The sequence below is a fragment of the Enhydra lutris genome, unplaced genomic scaffold (genome assembly GCF_002288905.1).
Source record: "Enhydra lutris kenyoni isolate GAN:26980312 unplaced genomic scaffold, ASM228890v2 scaffoldscaffold3, whole genome shotgun sequence".
Taxonomy (NCBI): Eukaryota; Metazoa; Chordata; class Mammalia; order Carnivora; family Mustelidae; genus Enhydra; species Enhydra lutris.
Window position 1 is genome coordinate 73,069,350 of NW_019154087.1, and position 24,762 is coordinate 73,094,111.

Consider the following 24,762-nt stretch of genomic DNA (forward strand, 5'->3'; position numbering starts at 1 on the left):
TTGTTGCCATCCATACCATAGCTCACCCGGAGATATTCCATGCCCCAATAGAATGTATAAGATTCTTAGTGTGGCAGGGAAAGAGGAGAGCATACTCTATTGAGAAACTCTGCCTTAAACCACACCATCCTGAGTTAAACTGGCTTCCACTGAGCCACATTTGCCTAATTTGGAACTATCACCCCTGCTAAGAATTTTGGGCCAGGCCCTCCAACACTCAGAGACTTCTATAAATACATCTCAATTCTATGTGGTAATCTTTCACTTTCTCTCACTTTATATCTTGATTTTATCTTGCAGGAGAGCTGTTAAACGTGCCAATCATACTCACTGTCAAGCTGACTACACAGCTGGATGGAGGGATAATTTTCCATTTGAGCAGAGTATCTGCAGCATGCATGGTGAACACAGTGAAGCCACTGTCTGGCTGGAGAGTGGCTAAAAAAAAAACACTCAGTTGGGTAACTGACACTTACGGCTGCTCCTTCATGCTTATCCTCTTCCCTGACTTGGCTCTCCATGCAAATGAGTAAAGAAGCAAAGAGTGGTCATAAAAACGCAAATAGCCCAACATAAGTTCAGAAAGGGTGGGAATGTTGGCAGTAAATATTAAAGATGGGAGACGGAAAATAGGTAGGGGTTGGCTTGGGAACAAACATCACCAGCTGTCTGGAACCAGAACTTTTAAAATATGTTAAAAAGTAATTAGAGCTGATGGAAAAAAAATTCACAGAGCTATGCATATGACCTCATTTATGTAGATCTATATATATGTAAATTAAAAAAAAAAAAAAAAGACTGAAAGCACATACCATGCTGGTAAAAGTGGTTACTGAAGGGGAGAGGATGGTTGACCATACTGTAACTTTCACTTTTGACTTTAGATACTCTTGTTTTTGTTTTTTTTTTTTAAAGATTTTATTTACTTATTTGACAGAGAGTGGGAGAAAGAGACAGAGAGTGAACATAAGTAGGAGGAGCAGCAGAGGTAGAGGGAGAAGCAGGGTCCCTGCTGAGCAGGGAACCCGAGGTAGGGCTTGATCCCAGGACCCCAGAATCATGACCTGAGCCAAAGGTAGATGCTTAACCAACTAAGCCACCCAGGCACCCCTCTTGAGTTCTTTTTAAAACCAGAGTTTGGGGGGCACCTGGGTGGCTCAGTGGGTTAAAGCCTCTGCCTTCAGCTCAGGTCGTGATCCCAGGGTCCTGGGATCGAGCCCCTTATCGGGCTCTCTGCTCAGTGGGGAGCCTGCTTCCTCCTCTCTCTCTCTCTCTGCCTGCCTCTTCGCCTACTTGTGATCTCTCTCTCTCTGTCAAATAAATAAAATCTTAAAACAAACAAACAAACAAAAAAAAACCCCAGAGTTTGACCAGTTTTTTTTTTTTTTTGATCAGAATTTTTTTTTCTTTTGGAATACAGAGTAATTACCATAGAAGTTTCTATTTGCAACAAAGTTTTTTGTTTAATTAACATACAGTATAGGGGCGCCCGGGCAGCTCAGTGGGTTAAGCCTCTGCCTTCTGCTCAGGTCATGGTCTCAGGGTCCTGGGATCGAGCCCTGCATCGGGCTCTCTGCTCAGCAGGGAGCCTGCTTTCCCTTCTCTTTCTGCCTGCCTCTCTGCCTACTTGTGATCTCTCTCTCTCTCTCTCTCTGTCAAATAAATAAATAATCTTGAAAAAATTAACATAGAGTGTATTATTAGTTTCAGAGGTAGAGTTCAGAGATTCATCAGTTGCATGTAACACTCAGTGCTCATTACATCACTTGCCCTCCTTAATGCAACAGAGTTTTAGAAGAGGTTGAGAGAGAAGGGATGACAGCATTTGGAGGAAAGGAAATAAAGAATATAGGAGGCAAAGATAAGGACAGAAATAGCTAAGGATAATAATAAATTAAAATAAGTACCACTCTAACCTAATCTTTCAAAGATTCATTTATTTATTTAGAAGGGTGGGGGGGGAGGGAGAGGAAGAGAGAATCTCAAGTAGACTCCCTGTTTAGCCCCATGCGGGGGCTCAATCCCAGGACCTGAGCCAAAACCAAGAGTTGGAACTCAGCCAACTGAGCCACCCAGGCGCCTCTCTAACCTAATCTTTCATGAAAACCAACTATGTACATATCGACACTTCAGAGTAAAAGCTGTGCTCCACCACCACCAAAAATATACTGCATTAAAGATCATATATGACAGGCCTATGAGCTGGTTTCGTTCTATAGTGTTTGTTTTGTGACTGGTTTTCAGGTGTTTAATGAACACTATTAATCCAGTATGTCCTCTAAGAACAAAAGCAGCAAGAGTGATAAAAGTGCTAGTAAAAAGCAATATATGATTATGATGGATGAAGGTAAAGATATCTCTAAAAGGAGAAAGAGATATGGTAATGGTATTATTTACAGGATGAATTATGTAAAAGTAGAGGCAATTTAAGGGCAATGGAATTTATACCAATTGTTGAAAATCTGCAGCAATGACAATGAGCAAGAAAAAAGAAAAATGGTTATCAAAATGGTAAACTAGTAAGTGGCTAAGATCAGCATCAACAAGGAGACTTATTAGTTTAACATTAATTCAAGAGTAAGTTAGAGGAGTTTATTCTAGTCATATTAAAAAAGCTGTGCACTTTTTCTCCCCCTCAAATCACACATAATGAACTGGTTCAAGGTTCAAAGCCCAGACAAAGTGGATGTCAGAGTCAACTATTAAGGAGAGAGAACAGATACCAAGGCCACAAGGGAGTTTCCTGGGCATTTGTGTAGATAACTGGGAAGAGGTGTTACTTAACAGAATAGACTTTCTTTTCTTTTTCTTTTCCTCTTTCTTTCTTTTTTTTTTTTTTATTTATCAGAGAGAGAATGGGGAGAGAGGGGGAGAGAGGGGGAGAGAATCTTCACACAGACTCCCTGCTGAGCATGGAGCCCCATGCAGGCCTCCATCTCACAACCCTGATATCATGACCTGAACTGAAACCAAGAGTCGAACTTCTAACTGAATGAGCCATCCAAGCACCCCTTGAACAGACTTTCAATGTCAACAAAACTGTTCTACTTAGGCAGAAGGTGCCAAAAATAATGCATATCAGCACAGAGAAGAAAATTCCTAACTCAACCTTTACATGAGTATGTTTCTGGGTGGATTGGGGAAAAGTCCCTTTCAATCACTTCAGATTTTCAAGGAAATGGATTTACAAACTGCTTTTTATTAAGTGAAGAAGTTTCTAAAAATAGCTACCATTTATTGAGCACTTCATGCTGGGTTCTTCATGAGCATTTATGTGTGGACAAAAACCAGGCTATCAGCAATTAGTTTTGGGGTCTAGAAAAGGCTTTTCAACCAAAAAATTTCCTACTAGTCACACAGTTAACATGTCAGGAGTCAGGGTAAAGGAAAGAGTTTTCTCTTGCCCGTGCCACCTGGGTCCCTGGGAAAGAATAGAAGAGGCAGCTCTTTTATTAATTAATACTGATACTACAAAAATGGCATCAGGGAGACCCATATTTATCAGAGGAAGTAATCTGATTTTGATTTTCAATTTGTTGTGGTTGATAAAACATGTCTTTAAAAACTTTGTATGGAATCCTAGCAGAGAAATTCTAAAACTTTAGGGAAATATTTGATATAATCCTGGTGTAGAAAGGGACTTTTAAGTTCCATCTTAAAGCCATGATCTGAAAAGAAAATCACGATAGATTTGTTTATTTATACTAAAAACTTTGGGGCGGTATGGCTGAACTACTCTAAAACAAGGCAAAAAAAGATACACTGGCAAAAACCATTTATAAAACCAAGGTGAAGAACTAATATCCTTAATATATAAAGAACTCTAATAACTGAGTAAGAAAAAGACAAAGATGCCAACAGAAAAACAGGGGAAAACCACAAACAGGTACTTTGTAAAAAGGGCCCCTGAAAAATACCCAAATGACAAAACACCAAAAAACAAAAGCAACCTTCTACAAGAAATAGAAATAATAGAAGTGCAGATTAAAACTACACTGTGAGGAAATGGTCTGTCCAAACACTCACCTGAAGAAACCAATCATCAGGATGTGGGGAAAGGGAAACTCTGTTGTTACTCCTGGTAGATGAAAATGAAAGAACTTCTGAAAAGCAATCTTGAGTCAAAATTTAAAATGCGCATGTACAGTCCTTGACCTCACAATTCTACCTAAGGAATTTACTTACACCAAGCAAAAAACCAGATGGGTTCAAAAAAAGTAAATAAAACTATGTTCTCTTCAGCATTATGCAGGACAGTTAGGGGATGGAAACCAAAAGGTTCAAGAAGCAGAATAAAACCACAATAACGTAATACTATAAACATACCCCAGAAGAACAATACAAATATTTAAAATGGAAAGGCTTGTGACAGAGACAGTTGTCTCATTATCTGTATCCCCCTCTGTCCTTTTATAGAATTCCAAATGTCAGCTGGAATTACAGTCACCTGGAATATAGACTATTTCCCAGTAGCTCTTGCAACTAGATGTAGCAATTTAGGTCCTGGCCAAAAAGATAGCTCAAAGGAGTGTATGCAAATCTGAGAAACTAACAAGGGGAAGGGGCATCCTTTCTTTGCTCCTTCCCCCTTCTGCCTGGCTGGAAAAAGGACCTGATGGCTTTAGCTGGTAAAGTCATACTGGATCACTAAGAGTAAGCCACATATTGAAGGTGGTGGGGCGATATGCCAGTAGGGAGAATTTGGGTCTCTAAGGATCATGGAACTGCCTGCCCTATCAGCCCTAGACTATTTAACCTCAAACTTCATTTACATAAGAGAGAAACACCAACTCTACTTAAACCATGGTTACTTTAGGCTCCCTATCACTCAGTGGAATCTACTCCTAACAGATTTTTAACTTCAGAGTTACTGATATACAAGATCATTGCACACATCCAGCAGAGCAGATTACATACCAAAATGTTAAACAGTAATTATTCTAGGTAGTAAGATGACAGGTGATTTTTCTTTCCTTCTTTACAGCTTTCAATTATATTCTGAAAAAAAATTTTGTGACTATTATTGATTCTATAATATTTTTGAGAAAAGCATTTCAAAAATTCGAGTGAATTAAAGGAACAAGATTTAGTCCCTTTACAGAACTCTGATAGTTCAGTCAGATTGATTTCTTTTTTAAAAGAAACCATGTTGTGTTTGCCCGACAGTCTCCCACTGAATGGCAGCAGCTTGCCAAGCCCAGAAATAGGTTTTACCAGGCTGAATTTCTCAGGGTCCCTTCTAGAACCCTACAAAGAGATGATAATCTCACAGGCAATCTGCCAGTCCTCTAGGAAGTTGCTCTTCATACACGGGTGACATAGGTTAGCCAACACTTAAGTCAACAGTTGACATCCTTCAAAACTTTCAGGTTAACAACTTGTTGAATTAAAACCAGACACAAACAAGGACATCATGGAAGTGTAATAGATAAAAATTGATCGAGCTATATGCACACTTGAAATTTATGCTACTTTAACTGTATGAAAATTACATGAAAAAAAAATCTAAGGATGGTATCACACTTTCTAGTGATCTATCTATATGCAAGTTGTCGATGTAACCAAGAATATTCTATGCATTTATCAGTTCTGCAGGAAAGGGACCGTCGCCCAGATTTTTCTAAATAAAGGTGAATGTCAAAGAATTCACTGTCTGTCTCTGTTCTTTCCTTTCTTCCTGTCTGGGTATTGTTCTTATACGGTACCTGTCAACTGGTCCCACAAATTCTCTGGAACCCTTTCATGTTCTGATCTATCTATGAGTTTGGTTATGGCTTATAAGATCCTCTATAAAGTGCTTAGAAAAATCTTATCCTAAGCAGGGTAAATTCTGACTTTGCATTTGCTTTGATGCATTTGCTAAACTCCCTAATGCTTCTTGTTCTGATTATATTTCAGTTTTCAAAATATTTTCTGTAACTGCAGTGAATCATACTTTTTGATTTCACATTCCAAAGTTCTTTTTAAGTGTGTTAAATACTGTTCCTCCAACTCCTTTGTTCTAGATTTCCCAAGGGATAAATTTAAAGGCTCCAGGTGTTTAAACGTTCTTACTTTAAAGTAAAGTTTTAAGGATGCCTGGGTGGCTCAGCCAGTTGAGTGCCTGCCTTCGGCTCAGTTTGTTAGACCAGGGTCCTGGAATCAAGTCCCACAACCAGCTCCTTGCTCAATGGGGAACCTGCTTCACCCTCTGCCTGCTGCTCCCCCGCGCTTGTGAGTTCGTGTGCTTGTGTGCTCTCTCTCTCTGACAAATAAGTAAATAAAGTCGTTAAAAAAAAAAAAATCTTAAAAAAGAAAAGTCAATCTTTAAATCTCCCAAACTCCCTTGAAATATATGTTTTTCAAATATCCTTATTTGCTACTGTCCAAACCACTGAGTCTCATATTCAGTCACCACGGTGGCTTCAATCTACCTTTCTGTCATTCCTGACAACCCCCAGCAATTCCACCCTTGACCCCAGTGGCAGTGACACAAAACTCTGCCTCTGACATATTTGTCAGCCAACATACTTTTCAAAGCCAACTCAAATTTTACTTCTGCAGGCAACTCTGACTTTCTGGTTGGAAAACCTCTTTCATAATCCTAAACTTACACACCCCACTACTGCCCTTATCAGTCTATTGCTAAAACTGCATATAGTCAGTCACATATACATACAGAGCTTGTTAAATAGTCAGTTACTGATAATAGGCTCTGTCTTATTTATCTTTAGTATGTCTTATGGCATCAAGGAGGTTTTGTATGACATAGGCATTTAATAACATTTGTTGGATCATACAGCCAAATAAAGGATTTTTGTTATTGCTTCTCTTATCTGTTAATTTTAACTATCTCATAGTTGTTCATCAACATTTTCTTCCTATTGGATCTACATAGTTTGAATCAAATACAGCTTAAAATAAATAAACACTTGCCTAGGGCTCTGAACCCTTTTTTTGTTTTTACTTTTTTTTTTTTTTTTTTTTTTTTTTGGTGTGGTAATTATGTTTATTTTAACAGACCAATTTGTTTACATTTCTAGCCTTTATCAGGCCTGTCTCTTAAGTACAGAGAGACAAACTATTTCTGGCTGTTCTGTTTTCCAAGGAAACCCTGCAATTTTCTCTTAAGGTCATAGAAGTCTTTTACTTCTGTGAATCTGCTATACACCACTCAAGACTTTAAGTTATAAAAACCATTGTTTTCTCAAAAGTCTGGAAATGGACTGCAAGATATAATTAACTGCCTAGGACAAACAATACAGTACAATACAAATAGATCTTCCCCTTAAAAAATAACTTACTATTGGTTGATATGAAAGAATTTCACTTTGTTAGTGACTAGAAAATTCTGGAGCAAGAAAACAGTAAGCTATAGAATGTAAATTAAAATACACAAAAATTTCAAACTAAAAGTTGATATAACAGTGACATATTGAGTTAAAGCAGCATGTCCGTTTATGTCAGAAATAGAACAGAACTGTCTACCACCACCACTCCTACTCCAAACTATCTTGCAAATATAAGCCAATGTAATTGTACTACAGGAAAAAACGAGATTTAAAAGACTATCTGCAAAATTATACGCCAGGAAAACCCACGAGAATTAACTGGAAAAAAATACTAAAAAGTAAAATGAAGAATTCAACAAGGGGCCATAGAGAGAATATAAAAAAAGAAATACCCTTTTTATATGTAAACTACATAGGAAAATATTTCAATTACAGTAACAATAAAAAAGATAATGTTTATAAAAGGATTTAAGCGTAAAGACATTTGTTCTTTAGACTGAATGACATGTTGAAAGAAATAAGACAATTCTCTCCTTACATTTCATAAATTTAGCCTGATTCCAATAAAAATATGAGAAAGATTTTACTAGGAACTAATAATTCTCAATTTTATAGAACACCTAACATTCTAAATTTTATATGAAAAAAATAAATGAGAGCAGTCTGGAAAATTCTAAAGTAGAGAGCAATGGGAACAAGTACTACAAGATATTAAAATACACTCTTGGGCACTTGAGAGTCTCAGTTGGTTAAGCATCTGCCTTGGGCTCAGGTCATGATACCGCGGTCCCATGATAGAGTCCCACATTGGGTTCCCTGCTCAGTGGGGAGCCTGCTTCTCCCTCAGCCCTTCACCCTGCTTGTACTTGGTCTTGCTTGCTCTCTCTCTCAAATAAATAAATAAAATCTTAAAAGATATTAAAATACACTCTAAACTACAAAAAAAATGTATTACTGTAAAATATATCAAGTGGGATAAAAGAGTTGAAAAGAAAAAAGAAATACAGATGTTTTTGTAGACACATGAAAAGATGTCCTACATCTTAACGCACAGGAGAAAAACATTTTAAAAAGTATAATGACAGACCATTTCTTCACTTGTCAGTGAGAAAAAAACAGGACTATTTGATGGTAACATTGTAGTGCTACACTGGAATATGCGGCTAGAGACAGTGTAATCAGATAAGTTTCTACGGAGGTATTTTGGCAATAAAATGAAATAAAATATGCACACACCCTTTGAACCATCCATTTCACCTAGAAATGTTTCCTACAAATATAATTCCAGAGGTGCACACAAAGGAGATTATCATGTAACATGATTTCTAACTGTAAGAGACTGGAAACAATGTAATGCTTATCAGTGAAGGTATGGCCAGATAAATTATGGCATATCTAAACAACAAAACACTGTGCAACTCATTTATTTTCTAGCAATGGTATGAACATATTTTTGAGATATGTTGACGCTAATTTCATATGTTTTATATTAGTAAAAAAACCATGCCCTAAACTCTAATAATGAATGATTTTCAAAATCGTCCTGAGGGGTATAGGTGGGGGCAGCAGAACTTTATCTTCCAGCCTAACAACCGTATTTCTAAACTCTTTCGACAATGAAAATACAAAGTGTCTGTTAGAAATATTTTAAAAACTATCTGAAAGGAGCATTGAAAATATTTCATTGTCTACAACGAAAGAACAGTGAAAACAAAGGATCCAAGATCTTATTAAATGCAGACTCTGATTCATTAGGAGTATGTAGTGTTTTATAAAATGAGCCAGTTCTAGATATTGATATAAAATGATAGGTAAGATACATTTCTAACTTAAAAAAGAAAAAGGAATTCACAAAACCAGTGTGGGTAGGATCTCGCCATATATGTAAAAAATAAAAAAGGGATGGAAATTACATAAATATATATCCATAGAGTATCTCTGAAGGGTACACAAGAAACTGATAACTGAGATTGCTCTTGGGGAGGAAAATAAAGAGAGAAGCAGATCTCTTCACTTTTTTTTCCCCTTAAATTTGTACAGTTTCTTTTTTTTAAACTATTAAACAATGTACATGTATTACCTAACTAAAAAATTAAAAAAGAGGTGCTCAACATCACTAAGCACTAGGGAAATGTAATGAAAATCACAGTGAGATACTAGTTCACACCCATTAGGATGGCTATTAGCAAAACAAACAGAAAATGACAAATATTGGCAAGTGGTGAAGATGTGGAGAAATCAGAACCGTTGTGTACTGCTACTGGGAATATAAAATGGTGCAGGTGCACGTACTGTGAAAAACAGAATGTTCGTTCCTCAAAAAGTTAAATGAAGAACTACCATGTCATCCAGCGATTCTATTCCTGGATAAATATCCCAAAGAATTCGAAGCAGAGATCTGAACAGGTATTTGTACACCCATGTTCAAAGCAGCTTTATTCATAATAGCCAAAAGGCAGAAATGATGCAAGGGTCCATAGACATATGAATGGATTAACAAAATGTGGTATACACGTTTGATGGAATATTATTCAGCCTTAAAAAAGAAGCAAATTTTGACACATGCTACAACATGGATAAACTCTGAAGATATTATGCTAAGTGATGTCTGCACATGGATGGTGATGGTGACTCAACCATGTGGATGTACTTAATGCCACTGAACTCTACTTAAAAATGGTTAAAAGAGTTAATCTTATGTTGTGTATATTTTACTTCAATTTCTAAAAAATGTAATGCACAAACAGAAAATCGAAAAGACCCATAGCAAGTAAAGAAAGTGAATTAGTCAATTAAAAATCTGCCCACAAAGAAAAGCCCAGGCCCAAATGGCTTCATTGGTGAATTCTATCACACATTTAAAGAAATGATATCAATTCTTTGAGCACCATTCCAGAATACAGAGGAGGTGCGAATATTTCTCAACTCATTCTATGAGTACAATATTACTCTGATACCAAAACCAGAGACATTACAAGAAAACTACAGAACAGTATCACTTGTGAATATATATGCAGCATGTGAACATATATGCAGCTAATATATATATTAGCATATATATATGCTAATACTTCAACAAAGTATTAGCAAACCAATTCTGGCAATATGTATACAGGACTATACATCATGATCAAGTGAGAATTATATTTGGAATGTAAGATTGACTTAACATTCAACATTCGGGGTGCCTTGGTGGCTCAGTGGGTTAAGCCTCTGCCTTCGGCTCAGGTCATGATCCCAGAGTTCTGGGATTGAGCCCCGCATCAGGCTCTCTGCTCAGCAGGAAGCCTGCTTCCTCCCCACACCCCGCACTCCCCACCCCACGCCTGCCTCCCTGTCTACTTGTGATCTCTGTCAAATAAATAAATAAATAAATCTTAAAAAAAATTTCAACATTCAACCAAGGTAATACACCATATTAATATGATATAGGACAAAAACTATATGATCATCTTGATACCCCACTGAAAAGCATTTGATAAAATCCAAGACCCATTAAAAATGCTCAACAAACTAAGATTAGAAGAGACCATCCTCAACTTCGTTAAGGGTATCTACAAAAAAACCTACGGCTCACATCATATTCGCTACTGAAAGACTAAATGCTTTTCCCATTCAGACTGGGAACTAGGAAAAAAGACTGACAAGGATGTCTGCTCACACCACTTCAAGTCAGCATTGTACTAGAGGTTCTAGCTAGTGCAATCATGCAAGAAAAAGAAATGAAATCATGTAGATAGTAGAAATGGAAACCTTACACACAATGCTAGCCCCAAAGTGAAAACAATCCAAATGTCTACCAAATGGTACTAGATAAACAAAATGTGGTATACTCATATAGTGGAATTTTATTAAGCAGTATATATTACAACATGAGGGAACCTCAAAAACATTATACAAAGAGCAAGAAGTCCAACATAAGAGACTGCATATTGTAGTAGTTAATTTATATGAAATGACAAGAAAGGACAAATCTACAAGACAGAAATAGATAAGCAGTTGCCTGAGCCTGGAGGTCGTAATGGGGGTTGACTGCTAATGGGCACAAGGGATCTTTTCAGAGTGATGGAAATATTCTAAAACTGTATTGCGGTGATTGTTGCACAACTGTGTAAATTTACTAAAAGTCATGGCATAGTACCCTTTAAATGTCTGAATTTGGTGGCATGTAAATTACACCTCAATAAAGCTACTTTTAAAATGTAAAGAAAGAAAAGGTAATGGTTACAATAATAATATCCTCTACATTACTAATACTACTGCTTGTTTACTCATATTCCCACATGCTGGAAAAACATATGCGAAGGAAGACTTATTAAATTAGAACATCTAATTATGCCTCCCTCTATTTTACAGAAATAGAAAAATGCAGAAATATTGTGTTTAGAAAAAGACAATCTCTGCTTAGGCCATAAATATCTGAAGAACGGATTATGCAAGACCTTTTACTATTTATCTCCCCCCCTTCATAAACATGAGTGATGAAAAATAAACTGTACCTTAAGGGCAAAAAGAGTTTTCATTTTGCAATTCCTATTAAAAAATCACTTTCTTGAACATCATCTATCTGATTATATATCCTTGAGAGAGCTAAAGTTCATTCAGTTGTGCTTTCAATAAATTTTAAATGTTTTAGACCTTCAAGGCATTTCCTTCAGATATATAGTCAATCGGGGACAACTGAAACTTCCTGTTTTTCTCATAGTAAAGTTCCTACCGCACAGTTCTTAGACTTGATCACTGAGTGCCTTGGGGTTTTCAAACTGACTTGTTTCTCCTTACAGTCTTTCTTATTCCCCTTCATCCTTTTAGTTTGCAGTCTTGCCTTTTTTCACGATCTCTGCAAATTCTGGCATCTACCTTTTCCTCAGCCCTTCCTGATATATCAAGTTCTAGCTTCACCTCACAGATCATCCTCTTTCTGGGGATGATGGGGGATCTCCTCTGTCATTTATGCACACTTGGCCTGGCTGCCTCTCCAATCCCTTTGATCCCACAATACTGCCATCTTAATTACTACACCCATGCATCAGCATTTTCAAAGCAACACCAGACTATTTAAAAAATTCCTTTTTAAAGATTCTTATGACACAATATTTTTTTTATAAAATGAAGAAATGTGTTCCCCTTTCTGGTACATTTTCCCACATCCATATATCACTACTGTAAGGATTTTACTAAATATGCCTGAAGTTTAAGAGACAAGAGGGTGTGAGGATTGATGAGAGAAGAAAGTTGCATTAGTAAGACACATAGTAAGAGTAAAGAAACAGATGGCATTGTTGGCAAGGGGGAGGAAATGCATTCTCATACACTACTGGTATAATGGTAAACTAGTGGGCAAGTCGGCCATAACTGCTAAAATTTTAAGAAGGCATATTCTTGGATACAATTAAATGCATTGTTTGACCATTACATTAAAAAAATAGGTGAGCCAGTGCCCGATGATACCTTTACATTAGAAGTTCATTGTAGTATTGTTTGAATTGTACAGTAAGCCCACTAGACATTACTTTCCATAAAGGCAGGGAGTAAATCTGTTTTGTTCCCTGCAATACACCCAGTACCCTGAGCAAGGACAGAGGAGATGGGTGGTCAGGAAGAGCTGCTGAATGAATAAATGAATAATGATGGAGATTTAAGGGGCCGTGTATGCCTGGACCTCTTTTGGTATTTAGTGAGCCAGGAGCAAGTTTTCCATTTGGAATGTTGGGTTTTACTGATTTCCATGCCATGCTACACTCTTGGCCCTGGTATGTCAAGTACATTTTGCTAATCATCAGAGCCAGTAACAGTGGCATTTGAGTGCTCAAAGCAAACCAGGCACAAAGTAGATGTGCTACTGCAGTTACATGCAATACTAATGCTGTCATGCTTATGTTGTGAGTCATATATATTTTTTTCAATTCAACTATTATTGCTGAAAAAAATCTATTATTGGTATACTTTTTTTTTCACCTTAAGTATAAAAGAGTTAATCTTCAGAGGAACAACAATTATGACTTTGAAAGGCCCCAAAGTAAATTTATCCATTTTTATCTCAGAGCACAGCTGAATAAAGTATGTGACTTGGTCTTGTGTTACACTTTGCTTTTAAGTTTGAGGAAAGAAAGGAAAAAACCTATCATACTGGGGTTGTGATAAAACATGACCTTTCGGAAGCTTGATATGATATTACATCGTAAAGACACACGAGGGCACTCTAATCAACCAGCAAAGAGAAACAGAAAAGATTGTGAAATCAGGTTGACGTTTTAACAACTGCACCATAACAGGTGAATTAATAAGCACTGGTAAAATTGTGAATGTTTGCAATTTATAGCAAGAGATTTTCTATTCTTGATCCAAGTTCTAAGAAGCCAAAAGCATTCTGCAATTCTGTAAATGACAGAAATAATCTATCACTCTCAGATCCCAGGTGAGGAAAAAACACACCCCTTTCTAATGATTTGTTAAATTGACCTTGGGGCAGAATTTTTCCCTTGCAAACAAAGATCTTCTAGATCACCTACAATTCCACTTCGTGTTTTATTTGTCCTCCACTAGGAATAGTGGAGGACAAATTCTTTGCTCCATCTGTTTTCCTGGAGAAATGGTGTGTTAAAAGTTTAAGCCTTCCCCAAAAAGCCAGTAGTAACAAAACAGCTCTTTGTACAAAGGGGCAGAGATCACCAAAGAACATCTCCTGGCCTTCCTGAGTTTTAAATTTTGTAAATACAACTACAGCATACAATTTCCTCCATCAAATTCAAAAAGTATAGCAGAACAAGCATTTAAATGACCTTTCTTTCAGAACTGTAACAAAAGAGCAACAATAACTACAGAGAGCCATGGATTCTGAGGTAATCAGGTTCATTCACTAAGGACTATCACTAATTTTTTTTTTTTTCAAAGTTTCGAGAGAGAGCATGATTGGGTGGGGGGGGAGGTAGAGAGGGAGAAGAAAACTCCCTGCTGAGCAGGGAGCATGACTCCTGGCTTGATCCAGGGACCCCAGGATCATGACCTGAGCTGAAGACAGACACTTACCTGACTGAGCCACCCAGGTGCCCAGATTATCACTAATCTTAAAGTCATATTCAAATTTGTGTCTCAGCAAAATCATAATTTCCTGTCATCAATCTTTGGGGTCAAATATAAGAATTAAAATGGAAAGTATTAAAACTTTGAATGCCAAGGGTGTACTGTGGTTGCATAATAAATCTTTATTGACTTAATAAACTAGAAAACTCTATCTCTGGATCCATAGAAAGTGTGACACATGCTACATTCTTCAACTGCTTCTTACTATCTTATTCACTTTATATCTATTTGAATGACTAAATTCATGTTTCAAACTCAATTTGTCAACGTATTCAGTTTGTTTGTTTTTTTCGCCCCACAATGTTTTGCTAAGGACCCTGATGAATTCTAGTTTCTATCCTTTCCTGAAGTGGCCACCAGGGTATATATACCCAGGTAGGCTTAATTTATACTAATAACAGAACAGGCTCTAAAATATGATAATTTTCTTCTAATCTTCTAATTTTCCTGTTCTTTAAAAATGATTCTGGTTAACTGAAGGTGCCAATATACTTTCTACAGTTAAAAAAACTGCTGAATACTGCGTAATATTAGACAGTAATTAAAATCGTTTGAGTTGGTATTTTTCTTTTTTCTTTTTTTTTTTTTTAGGCAGAGAGGCAGGCAGAGAGAGAGGAAGGGAAGCAGGCTCCTCACTGAACAGAGAGCCTGATGTGGCTTGATCCCAGGACCTGAGATCATGACCTGAGTCGAAGGTAGAGGCTTTAACCCACTGAGCCACCCAGGCGCCCCTTGAGTTGGTATTTTTCCATGGAGATATCCAAGGAATATTTTATAAGTACAGCCGTGGTCTTTCCTTGGGTGTATGGAAAGCCACCAAGAGAATCATATGTGTAGTTAGAGAACTATAAATGGGATTACAGAGGTTAAATTGGGTAGTATAAAAACTAACCTGGGCACTCAACTTAGTTGGTATGGTCTGATATGGAGCCCTTTATAATATCAAGGAAGTTTCCAAAATTTAATTTTTTACCAATAATCTTTTTTAAAGATCTTAACTTAATCAAGCTCACATTTAAAGCTAATTTTAAAAACAACCTGGAATAAACCCTCCCAGTATGCACTCTCTAGCTTCCTTTCATTAAGAGATAACATATGCCAGGTACTTGGCAAGGTGCTGGAATCCCGGCCCTCATTAAGCAAAAGAGTCTTAAGGAAGGAATCTTGGATTCAGATCTTGGTTCTACTACTTTTCATCCGTGTAACTGTGAGCCACTTCGCTTTCCTGAGGCTCAGACTTTTTATCTGTAAAATGGGAATACTATCACCTAGAGCAAAGGAGTAAGTGTGACATACTGCACTGTACCTAGTACAGCACATGGCACACAATAATGGCTCCACAAAAGGTAGTAATTATTATTATTTTTACTCCAACAGATATTGCTTATTGTCATGATTTAAATAAACTCCTTAATATTTTCTTATCATTAGTCACAGGATTTGATAATCCTTCAGAGATTATTTATTCAACAACTATTCAGTGGCATCATACTATGTGTCAGGCCCTGGGAATATATGAAGGAGGACAGACATAAAACCAATAATTAATTACCAGTGCTACAAAAAGAAAATGTGCCATGGAAGCAGATAATGGGGGCAACCAATTCAAGGAAACCCTGAAGAAGTATTAAACAGAGACCTGAGATACATGAAGAAATAAGGCAGGCAACAAAGCATTGTAGGCAAAGCAACACACTTAAAGTCCCAGAGGCAAAAGCATGGTGAGCTGAAGGAACGAGAAGATGTGCAATATAATTGGAACCAGGGGAGCAAGGGAGGTGAGGGCTAAGTATGAGCCTGGAGAGGAAGGCACGCCATATTCTGCAAGCCAAGTTAAGAATTATAGGGCTTTATACTAAGGGCAAAGGAAGGTACTGAGGGGTTTTATGGAACTCTGCAATTTAAAACAACTTCTCAGATGTAGAGTAAATAGCGTGGATGGGGTTAAGATTGAACACAGGGAGATCATTCAGAAAGTATTTTTGAATTCCAAGTATCCCATGAAAAAAGCCAGTACAAAAGCAGTATTAGTGGGACTGGAGAGAAAGAGACTTGTTCAAGAACAGAGGAAGAATCAAGCAAAAAGATGTGGTCCTAGACTGAGCGTGGGGAAGGTATTCTGGGAGGTCATAATCTCAAAACAAGAATGTGCTCAATAAAATGTATTTCTGTGTTTCATGAAATAAATGTAAAGCATGGTTTATTTCTACATATTCCTGACGCAGTACACAAAATTAAAAATTTCAGGCTATGGGACAATTTATTTCAACTTTATCAGGCTTGCCACACACAAGACATCTAAGTGAGCATCAATATTTTTCAAAGCACTTTGCTATGTTGATGGTAATTCTGCAGAGATCCTACAAGATCATCTAACTACCGAATTAGTTTTAATATGTAAGACATGGATTGAAAGTAAAGAGGGAGGGACTACAGATAGAACACTTCCTCTTCCTAGGAGGCATATTTTGGTTCTTAAATGAGAAAATCAAGTTTCTACTTTTTCCTTCCATGTTTTCACATCTGTAAATATATTAAGCAGAAGGATATTATGAGGAAACCAAAGTATATATAAAGTAAATCTTGGCTCTCTGAGACTCTCAACCAAATGCATTATTATGGAAAAAACTGCTTCACACTTGCAAACTCTTTTCCACCTGTAATGTGAACCCTCTTCATGGAAGGCCCTGGCCTACTCCTCTTTCTTATCAGTTTAGAGTGCTTTCCAGGAAGCTGTCTTCCACCTCTTCCCCATCCATTATCCTCTCAATTCCCCAAACGCTGAACACGTTTTTATTTTACCATAAATTGCAATGAATTATTATTTTGGCTTTCTTTTCTATCTTCATTAAATTGCATGCTTCTATAGGGCAAGGCAGTGACTTTCAATTCTGCATTCTTAAATGTTTCACACTCGGGCCCAGGAACAAATTGCAGTCAGAGTTTACTGATCTGTGTGCCCTTCTCCCTACCTAAGGGCAGCCTTAAATGACAGCAGTGTTGGAGTTTAATCTACTTTAATACTTTCTCTGACTTCTTAAAAAAAAAAAAAAAACCGCTAACACTATGCAGAGTATATATCTGGAGAGAGACAGAGAGAGAGAATGTAAGCAGAAAAGTATGTTCAAATAAGAAAACAAACCTTTTGTTTTTGTATAAAAATCACAGAAAGTAAAGCTTGACATACTTGGCTGCAGGAACATTAATTTTAAAAGGCTGAGAAAGAGTATCTCACACCTCCTAATTAATGCTATTATTAATTCTATACAGGTAGAATAAACTAGTTAGACCTATGCACAAGCAAAACGGCCCAAAATAAAGGTCTGAGAAACTTTTCTATAAGCAAAGTGTTTGGGTTTTGTGATGAAAGACTTCTCCAGATACTGTTCCCTCTAACCTTGGCTCATGCAGTCCCTAGGGTGGAATGCCTTAACACTTCCCTCTCAGCCCACTGTATGTAGTGTTTAAGACTCAAATCCTCCAAAGTCATACCCTGACTTCGTCCTTCTCTTAAGTCCTAGGGCAGTTAGGATTCTATAGTACAAAATTTAATAAGTGATTACCCTCTGCCCAATATTTTCTACTCTCCGTTCAGATCTAACAAAAGCCGCCTCAACAACGGTAGGGAGAAACGCTGACCAAGTGCCAATAGCACGGAAAAGAAGTTAACCTGTTTCAACACTCACGTGGCAGCTGAGAAGTCAATCCTAGCTCATTAAGGCCCAACCTTAGTTCCGAGAAGAAATGCGACAGAGTCAACGTTTTATCTAACCAAAGGGACCCGTCAATGGATCGATAAGATCTCCAGGCAGCTGGGGATGCGGGCTAAGATTCAAACCTCCCCAACAACAGTAGCTTTCCTTGGTCCACCCACTTTCTACTTCCCTTCCCAAGGTGCAAACGAAGAAGTCCAAAAGGATATGGCATCACCTTTGCTCTGTGACCTAGGTGCAAACTCACCAGTTTCATACTGGACTTTTGGTTGTTCAGTACCAGACACTCCACTCCTCAAACGCAAAAACCGTCTTCCGGTTCAGTCACCGCCACCGGCCCGCCGAGAGCATCGCGGGACATGCAGTCCTTCTGCTCTACGCCCCCTTCCCGGGGCATCATGGGAAATGTAGTCGTTTCTCCATGAATCATGGGAACTGTGGTCCTCTTTCTTTTCCGTCCCTTTCCTCTCCAACGCCTCCTTCGGCCAGCTCAAATTCATCCCCGCCGCCAATTCATCCTCCCTCTGCACCCCAGCATGATATCATGTCCCGTTGCTGGGCCTGGGACCCATGGTATTCTGGGATGTGTAGTCCCCATGGCTCTGGAGACACTTACCCCTCCTCCCTGTGGGAAGGCGGATGGGCGCGGGACTTGCCGGGAGCTGTAGTTCCCAGGGGCCTCCGGATGCCGAGTCCCGAGCTTTTACTCAAGGGAGGCAAGAACTACAACTCCCAGGGCCGCCCGGCGGCAGCAGGTGGGAGCGGGGCTGTTGATATCAATATGGCGGTTGTCAGCCAGACAAAGACAGTCAGTCTGATGTGATTGAGACAAGGGTGGTTTTCAGGGGGAGACTGGGAGATAGGGGCCTCCCCTCCCCCTTCTCCTCTTCCTGCGCCGGCCTCAACCCCTCCCCAGTCCCCTCCCGACTGGCGCCCCACGCGGAAGACACCCCTCCCCCTCCCGCTTTCCCCTCCTCCCTGCCTCAGCCCTTCGTACTGGGACGTTGGGGAGGGGGCTGTGCCGGGCGGAGAGAACTCAGCAAGGATTCTGAGGTGAGTCGAGCGGTTTTGAAGCCGGACTACCTCAAGTCTCTTTCCTCACTTCTTTCTCTTCACTTTTTTTTTTTTTTTTTTGAGGGGTTTTGGGGAGTAAGTGAGTGGGCTGGGGATGGGTCTCTTAAGCGGCCCGATTGAGAGGAGGGAGGAAGCAGGGGGCTTCCGAGTGGTAACCCGGACGCAGGGTGTGGGGTGGGGCAGTTTGTGGGGGGCGGTAATTGAAAGGCGTCGGCTGCTCCCCAACTCTTTTCTCCTGCTTTCCTCCACTGTGGGCGGAAGGTTTGAATCCTGGAGGTGGGGTCTCCTGTTTGGAGTTTGGGAAACTGCGAGGTGAATTTGAGGTGTGAGGGTTTGTTTGGGGTTTATAACTGTGTTTTAAACTGTGTGATGTGTACTTGTGTGATATGTTAGCCTTGAATAAATGTCTATAGATAGGGAGTTAGATAGCTGGAGTCATAGCTTTTATCTGGGCCTGGACAGAGAAGCGTGCGTGAGGTCCGGATCCTGGACCTTTGGGCTGGCGACGTGGTCCGGGGTAGCTGGGGTTAGCAACTCGTTTGTGTCCCATTGCCCGCTCACACTTCTCCTCTCCGCCCCCTCCCCTGGACAAATCTCCACCCCAAACTCCGGGTTGAAGAATTTTAGAGATGAGGTGGTGTGGAGATGGATTTTTGCATCCTTAAGTCCATAGATAGGTGGGAAAGGAAAAGTGTTCTTAATATTTTATTCCGGAACCGTGTTTTGGTTACACTATTGGGGCTACTTTGAAAGGAGTCCTCCACCCACCTTCACCCCGAAACAGTAGGTAGATGTTTCTCGTCGTCTTCGTGTTAAATGCATTAAACATTACTTAAGATTCGGGGGCGTGTGGTGGGGGTCTGGAGTGCTGACATGGGTATGCGTCTCTGTGTGTGTACTAAAGACACAGGATGACTGTTGTGTATCTTGAGATAGGGAGACTTATTTTCGTACTAGGAAAAACTGTTGGAAATTATTTGGTGGCGGGGGGAGTAGCTGATAGGCGCAGCTTGTATTTTTCTTCTACCCCACCCTGTTCTGTCTCGGATTTGTCTGGAAGCTGGTGTGGAAGAGTGAGGAAGCATTGGGTGAGTGAAGGGTGGAAGGCAGTTGACATTAAAGATACTATATGAAGTTGAATAGTGTAAAGTGATTGCTGTTTTTTACCCTGAAGCTTTAAAAACCCTTATGTATCTAATAGGGTAGAGTGATGTGACTAGTTCATTTCTCTGGGATCCTGCAGTTATAGAAACCTCTCTTCCCTCCCTCCCTCCCTTCCTTCTTCTCTTCCTTCCCTCTTTCCTCCTTCAGTCCTTTCTTTCTTGGCATGCTGCATTTCTTTTCCCAGATGGACATGATGCCTCCTGTACCTGTTTATTTACTTTGTCCTAATATAGTTGTGCTTTTTGTGATTTTACTATAAAATGCATCATTAGATGAAAAGGACTTGCATTTGTTTCTACTTTGTATTTATGCCACAGGTAATTGTCACATCAGGATTGAAGTGCTTTGCATTAAACTAATTTTAAAATTGCACAACTAAGTTGTTGTTTGATCTAGTTGAATTATGTTTATAAGTCAAGTTTGGAAAATTTGAATTCTGATTTTTTTTCTCAAGTTTCAAGTAGAGTTATAAAGGCAAGAGGATTGCAACGTCTCTTTTTTCTCACAGGTGTAACATTACACCAGGATAATAAGACCATATATTTTGTAGTTTCTTCAGCCTGAAATAGAAGGTTTTCAATAGCACTTCTTCTGTGACAGTTTTTTTGTGTAATACGGACCTTTACATAACTAAAGGAATTGGCATAATTGCTCTTTTGACTATTGAGATATTTACATGTATGGCTCCACACTTAGCAATTCTCAAACCTATCAGTAAAGGATCTTAGATTCCCTGAAAGTCACATAGATACAGTATGCAGTTTTATGATATGCTTTATAACCTTTGATTTGAAATTTCTGCAGTTGATCATTCACACAGATGAGCTGACTAAAAATGTGAGGTAGTTTGTATATTTAGATTGACCTGAATAGAAAAAAAAAATTGATGTATGTGTCTTCTAAATCTCAAATTTAGAACATAAAATATGTTGATACAAAGCTGAACCTTTGGTTTGTTTTGGACTAGGATATCCAGAATTTTTTTTGTTTTAACCTTCCATCTTAACCTGAAATACTACTTTGCCATAACTGGAGGAAAATCCTATGTAACTACATAATAGAGTATATTTTTGCTGAAAGATATTCTGTGAGATGTAGAGTTTTTAAGTATTAGATATTTATTTTAGAAATTAAAAACTAAAATGTTTAAGGGTTGGAAAAATAAAACAGTATTTTCTCTTCCACCTACCCTTACCTCCAGTCTTCTTTTCTTTTGTGGAAGGGCAAAGTTACTTACTGGGAAAAGCTTTCATTAAACTTTTTCTGACTAGTAGTCTGGTTGAAATTACTACAAGTAAACCATATTCCTTGCATTTGGCGGGGGTGAATCTGTTGCATTTTAAGCACCGAGCATTAAAATGATGTAAAGCCTTTACTGCAGGTTAAAGCATAAAACATTGTCAGCATGTGGAAGTCATATGGTTTATGAAAAAAGTAGAAAATCAGGGCATTGGTGCCTGTCCAGCTTAAAATTTCATCCCGTAACTGTGAAAGACACATTTATTTTAATATGATTGCTTCTAAAAATGTTGCCTGTATTATGGGAAGTTGAGAATCCAAACTGTTTTTAACCAATCTGTTGCTAGTTTAGTGTACTGCATATCATGAATACTGTGGTTGCAAATGTGCATCAAGGAGCCTTTAGGGGTCAGCTTTATGTTGAGTGTCTGTAGTGAGGCTTCATTTTCAATGCTGTATGAACAGATTTCACTCTTCTTAGCACAATTCCTTAGTTGAAGCATCACTAATAGAAATATAGTAGCTCAGTAATGGTAAGTTATAAAATATATTACAACAAATCTCTCATTGTTTCATCATTTTTAAAAAAATAGAAGTAACCAGTTTGTGGCAGTTTTTGCGGCAAGTATGTATTGGAATGGGATTGCTTGTTTCAATAGATGTTGAACACATTGGGGATATTTATGCAATTCGTTTGGGGTCTTGTGTATGTTATATTCTGTCCATTCCACTTCTAAATGTTGCACACAGCTTCCATATTTCCTGTAATACCTCATTTGCTTTTTGGGTTCTTTTCTTTGCAGCTCTTGCTTCTATTATTTTGTATGCAGATCTTTAAATTTGAGTTATTTTTCTTGGAAATTAGAAATTTATCCCAGGATGTCATTTTTCATAAATGAAAGTTGGTGTACCACTCAGATTTTTAAAACTGTGAATGTTTATAGGTAAACTAGAAAGTGCTCAGTGAAAATATGTTGGGTTTGTTTTGAAAACCTGCTTTATTTAGGGGTTTTTTTTGGCTTCCAGAATTAATTTTGTAGCTCCCTTTGTTTTTTGGCCAGATTTTTCTCTTAATTATTGGTTTTTGCTTCTCAATTCAGTAGAACTTTAAAAATTTTTTTATAAAAAAATTGTTAGTGGGAATCACAGCTTGTCTAGAGTGTCATATAGCTACATTTACATATGCACTCACATAAAGCATCTTTATGTTTGTTTATATATGAAATTGGTATATATCTATTAGACATGCAACCTGTAAAAAAGGAATCTGAACCACAAATAACAGGACACTAAACAGTGGCTCAAACTAGAAACCAGAGTAACTATCACCATAGGCTGTCCACATTATAGCAGTTATGGAGATTTTCAGTGTCATTATAAACCATTATTTTAACAGATTCTGCCAAAATCTGTTTCTCTCAAAATGGAACCTATTGGTATTGAAATTTTTCTGAAAATAGTATAAATTAATATGTGACTTAGATTCCTAGGTACAGCTGTCTCCCCACCTGACCCATACTGGTTGTAGGGCCCAGCATAAGTATGGAGGAAAGGTTTTTCTGATGAATTATTTGAGGTATAACTTTTAGTTATAGTCTATTTAAACATAATCCAGTGCTTTAGTTAACTTGTTTTTCTTGATCCCAGATGAAACAAGTTGGAAATTTACTATAACATTGTTTTGGACACTTGCCAAGAGCATTTAGTTACTGGAAGTCTTCTGGCTTTGGCATAGTTTTACCCTTACAATGGTAATAAGTTTGAAGTTACAGTAAGTTTTTCCAATGGTTATTATAATTCTAATGCAATACTTTACAGATCCTTGACTTGGGGAATAAGGATACTGTTTTTTGTTTTTGTTTTTTCATTTACAAACAAAAGGAGAAAAACAATAGATTTAGTTTCAAGTTATGAGTTATTATACTTTTTTGGGATCTTGAAACAGGTATTCATAGATCCCTTCTTAAAAATGATAAAGTGATTCTAATTCATTCAAAGGGCATTTAGGTTTTTTTAAAAACCCTAAATGGGTTTAGAGTGCTGATTATGATAATGTTTACTAAGTTGCATATATTCTTTGTAGCTTGTGACGTCTAATGCTTAGTGACGGTCTGCATGTGGTGTATCAAAACATTTAATAGAGCTCTTTACTGTATGCATATTAAACAATTAGTGTGGAGTCGCCAAGAGGCAGTAATTTTAATGTTTATAGTTACAGTTTTCAAAGAAGGGAAAGTCAAATGCTGTGGCTATTGCTGAAATGAGGATGACCTGAGACTAAATTTATCTGCTTAAAATTTTGATAAAGTAGTGGCATGGTTATAATGAAACTGTTGGGTTGGGCCAACTCAGTCTAACCTTGAGTCACTCTGACTCTCCACATCCAGTTATAGAATCAAGTTGATTATACTTCCTTTGTATCTGTATCAGTTGACTTCTTTTCATTATATACTATTCCCTTAACTTGGGCCTTCATCATTTCTGTCTTGCCACATCAGTTTCTTAACTAATTTTCCTGCTTTCAGTATTTTTTTCTTAAGTTACTTTTCACTCCTACCTGAGAGATCTTGCTAAAACAAAGTGTGGATTTGATTGTTAGCCATACTTTGCCTGTAATCCTTCAGTGGCTCTCCAGCCTTTCAAATAAATCCAAACTGTTACTCCACGCATGTCCAAATCCTGGCTTTGCCAGTTACTTGCTATGTGACTTTGGGCAAGTGTTTTAATCTGTCTGTTCCTCAGTTTCCTCATCTGTAGAATGGGGATACATAGTCCTTACTTCATAGGATTTTCATGAGCCCTTAGAATACTGTTAAGTACCTAGAATGCTTCAGGAATATCATAAATGTTAACTATTATTATCATCATATTATGCCACATATTTTGTGTTCTAGTTTCTTCTGTTTATTTCATCATTATCAGCTCTAGACCCTGTGCCTTAGCCATGTCAAACTACTGGAAGGCCAAACAAGCACTCTAGCATAGATAAGGAGGGTGAAGTATTATTAGTCTGTGAGGGTTACAGTTGTTGGTAATGTCTTCAGAAGTAAAGAATTAATTGTGAACTTTAAAACATATTGCTATATAAAGAATAGTAGTATATTCTGTTGCTCTGACTTCTGTTTTTTTCCTCAAAGTAAAAGGCAATGTTAGTTAGATTATTGCCTAATTCAGACAACTTAAAATTCACTTTCTTTGCCCTTGTTAATGCATTTTCA

At 37.9% G+C, this 24,762-nt stretch overlaps 2 protein-coding genes across 6 annotated transcripts in view; one reads left to right on the plus strand and one right to left on the minus strand.

Annotated features, from left to right (window-relative positions):
• LOC111156103 (integrator complex subunit 9) overlaps nt 1–18,426 on the minus strand; it is a 106,592-nt gene extending 88,166 nt beyond the window's left edge. Inside the window, exon 1 of the mRNA XM_022516720.1 lies at nt 18,315–18,426. Coding sequence (XP_022372428.1) covers nt 18,315–18,323 — 9 coding nt within the window. The 5' untranslated portion in view covers nt 18,324–18,426. The remainder of the gene's footprint in view (nt 1–18,314) is intronic.
• Nucleotides 18,427–18,850: 424 nt separating this feature from the next.
• LOC111153639 (homeobox containing 1) overlaps nt 18,851–24,762 on the plus strand; it is a 190,826-nt gene continuing 184,914 nt past the window's right edge. For 3 of the 5 annotated variants that reach the window (XM_022512785.1, XM_022512793.1, XM_022512801.1), the window contains exon 1: nt 18,851–19,120. The gene's annotated coding sequence lies outside the window, so the exon portion shown is untranslated. The remainder of the gene's footprint in view (nt 19,121–24,762) is intronic. The other 2 variants (XM_022512806.1, XM_022512811.1) reach the window with 1 other exon arrangement.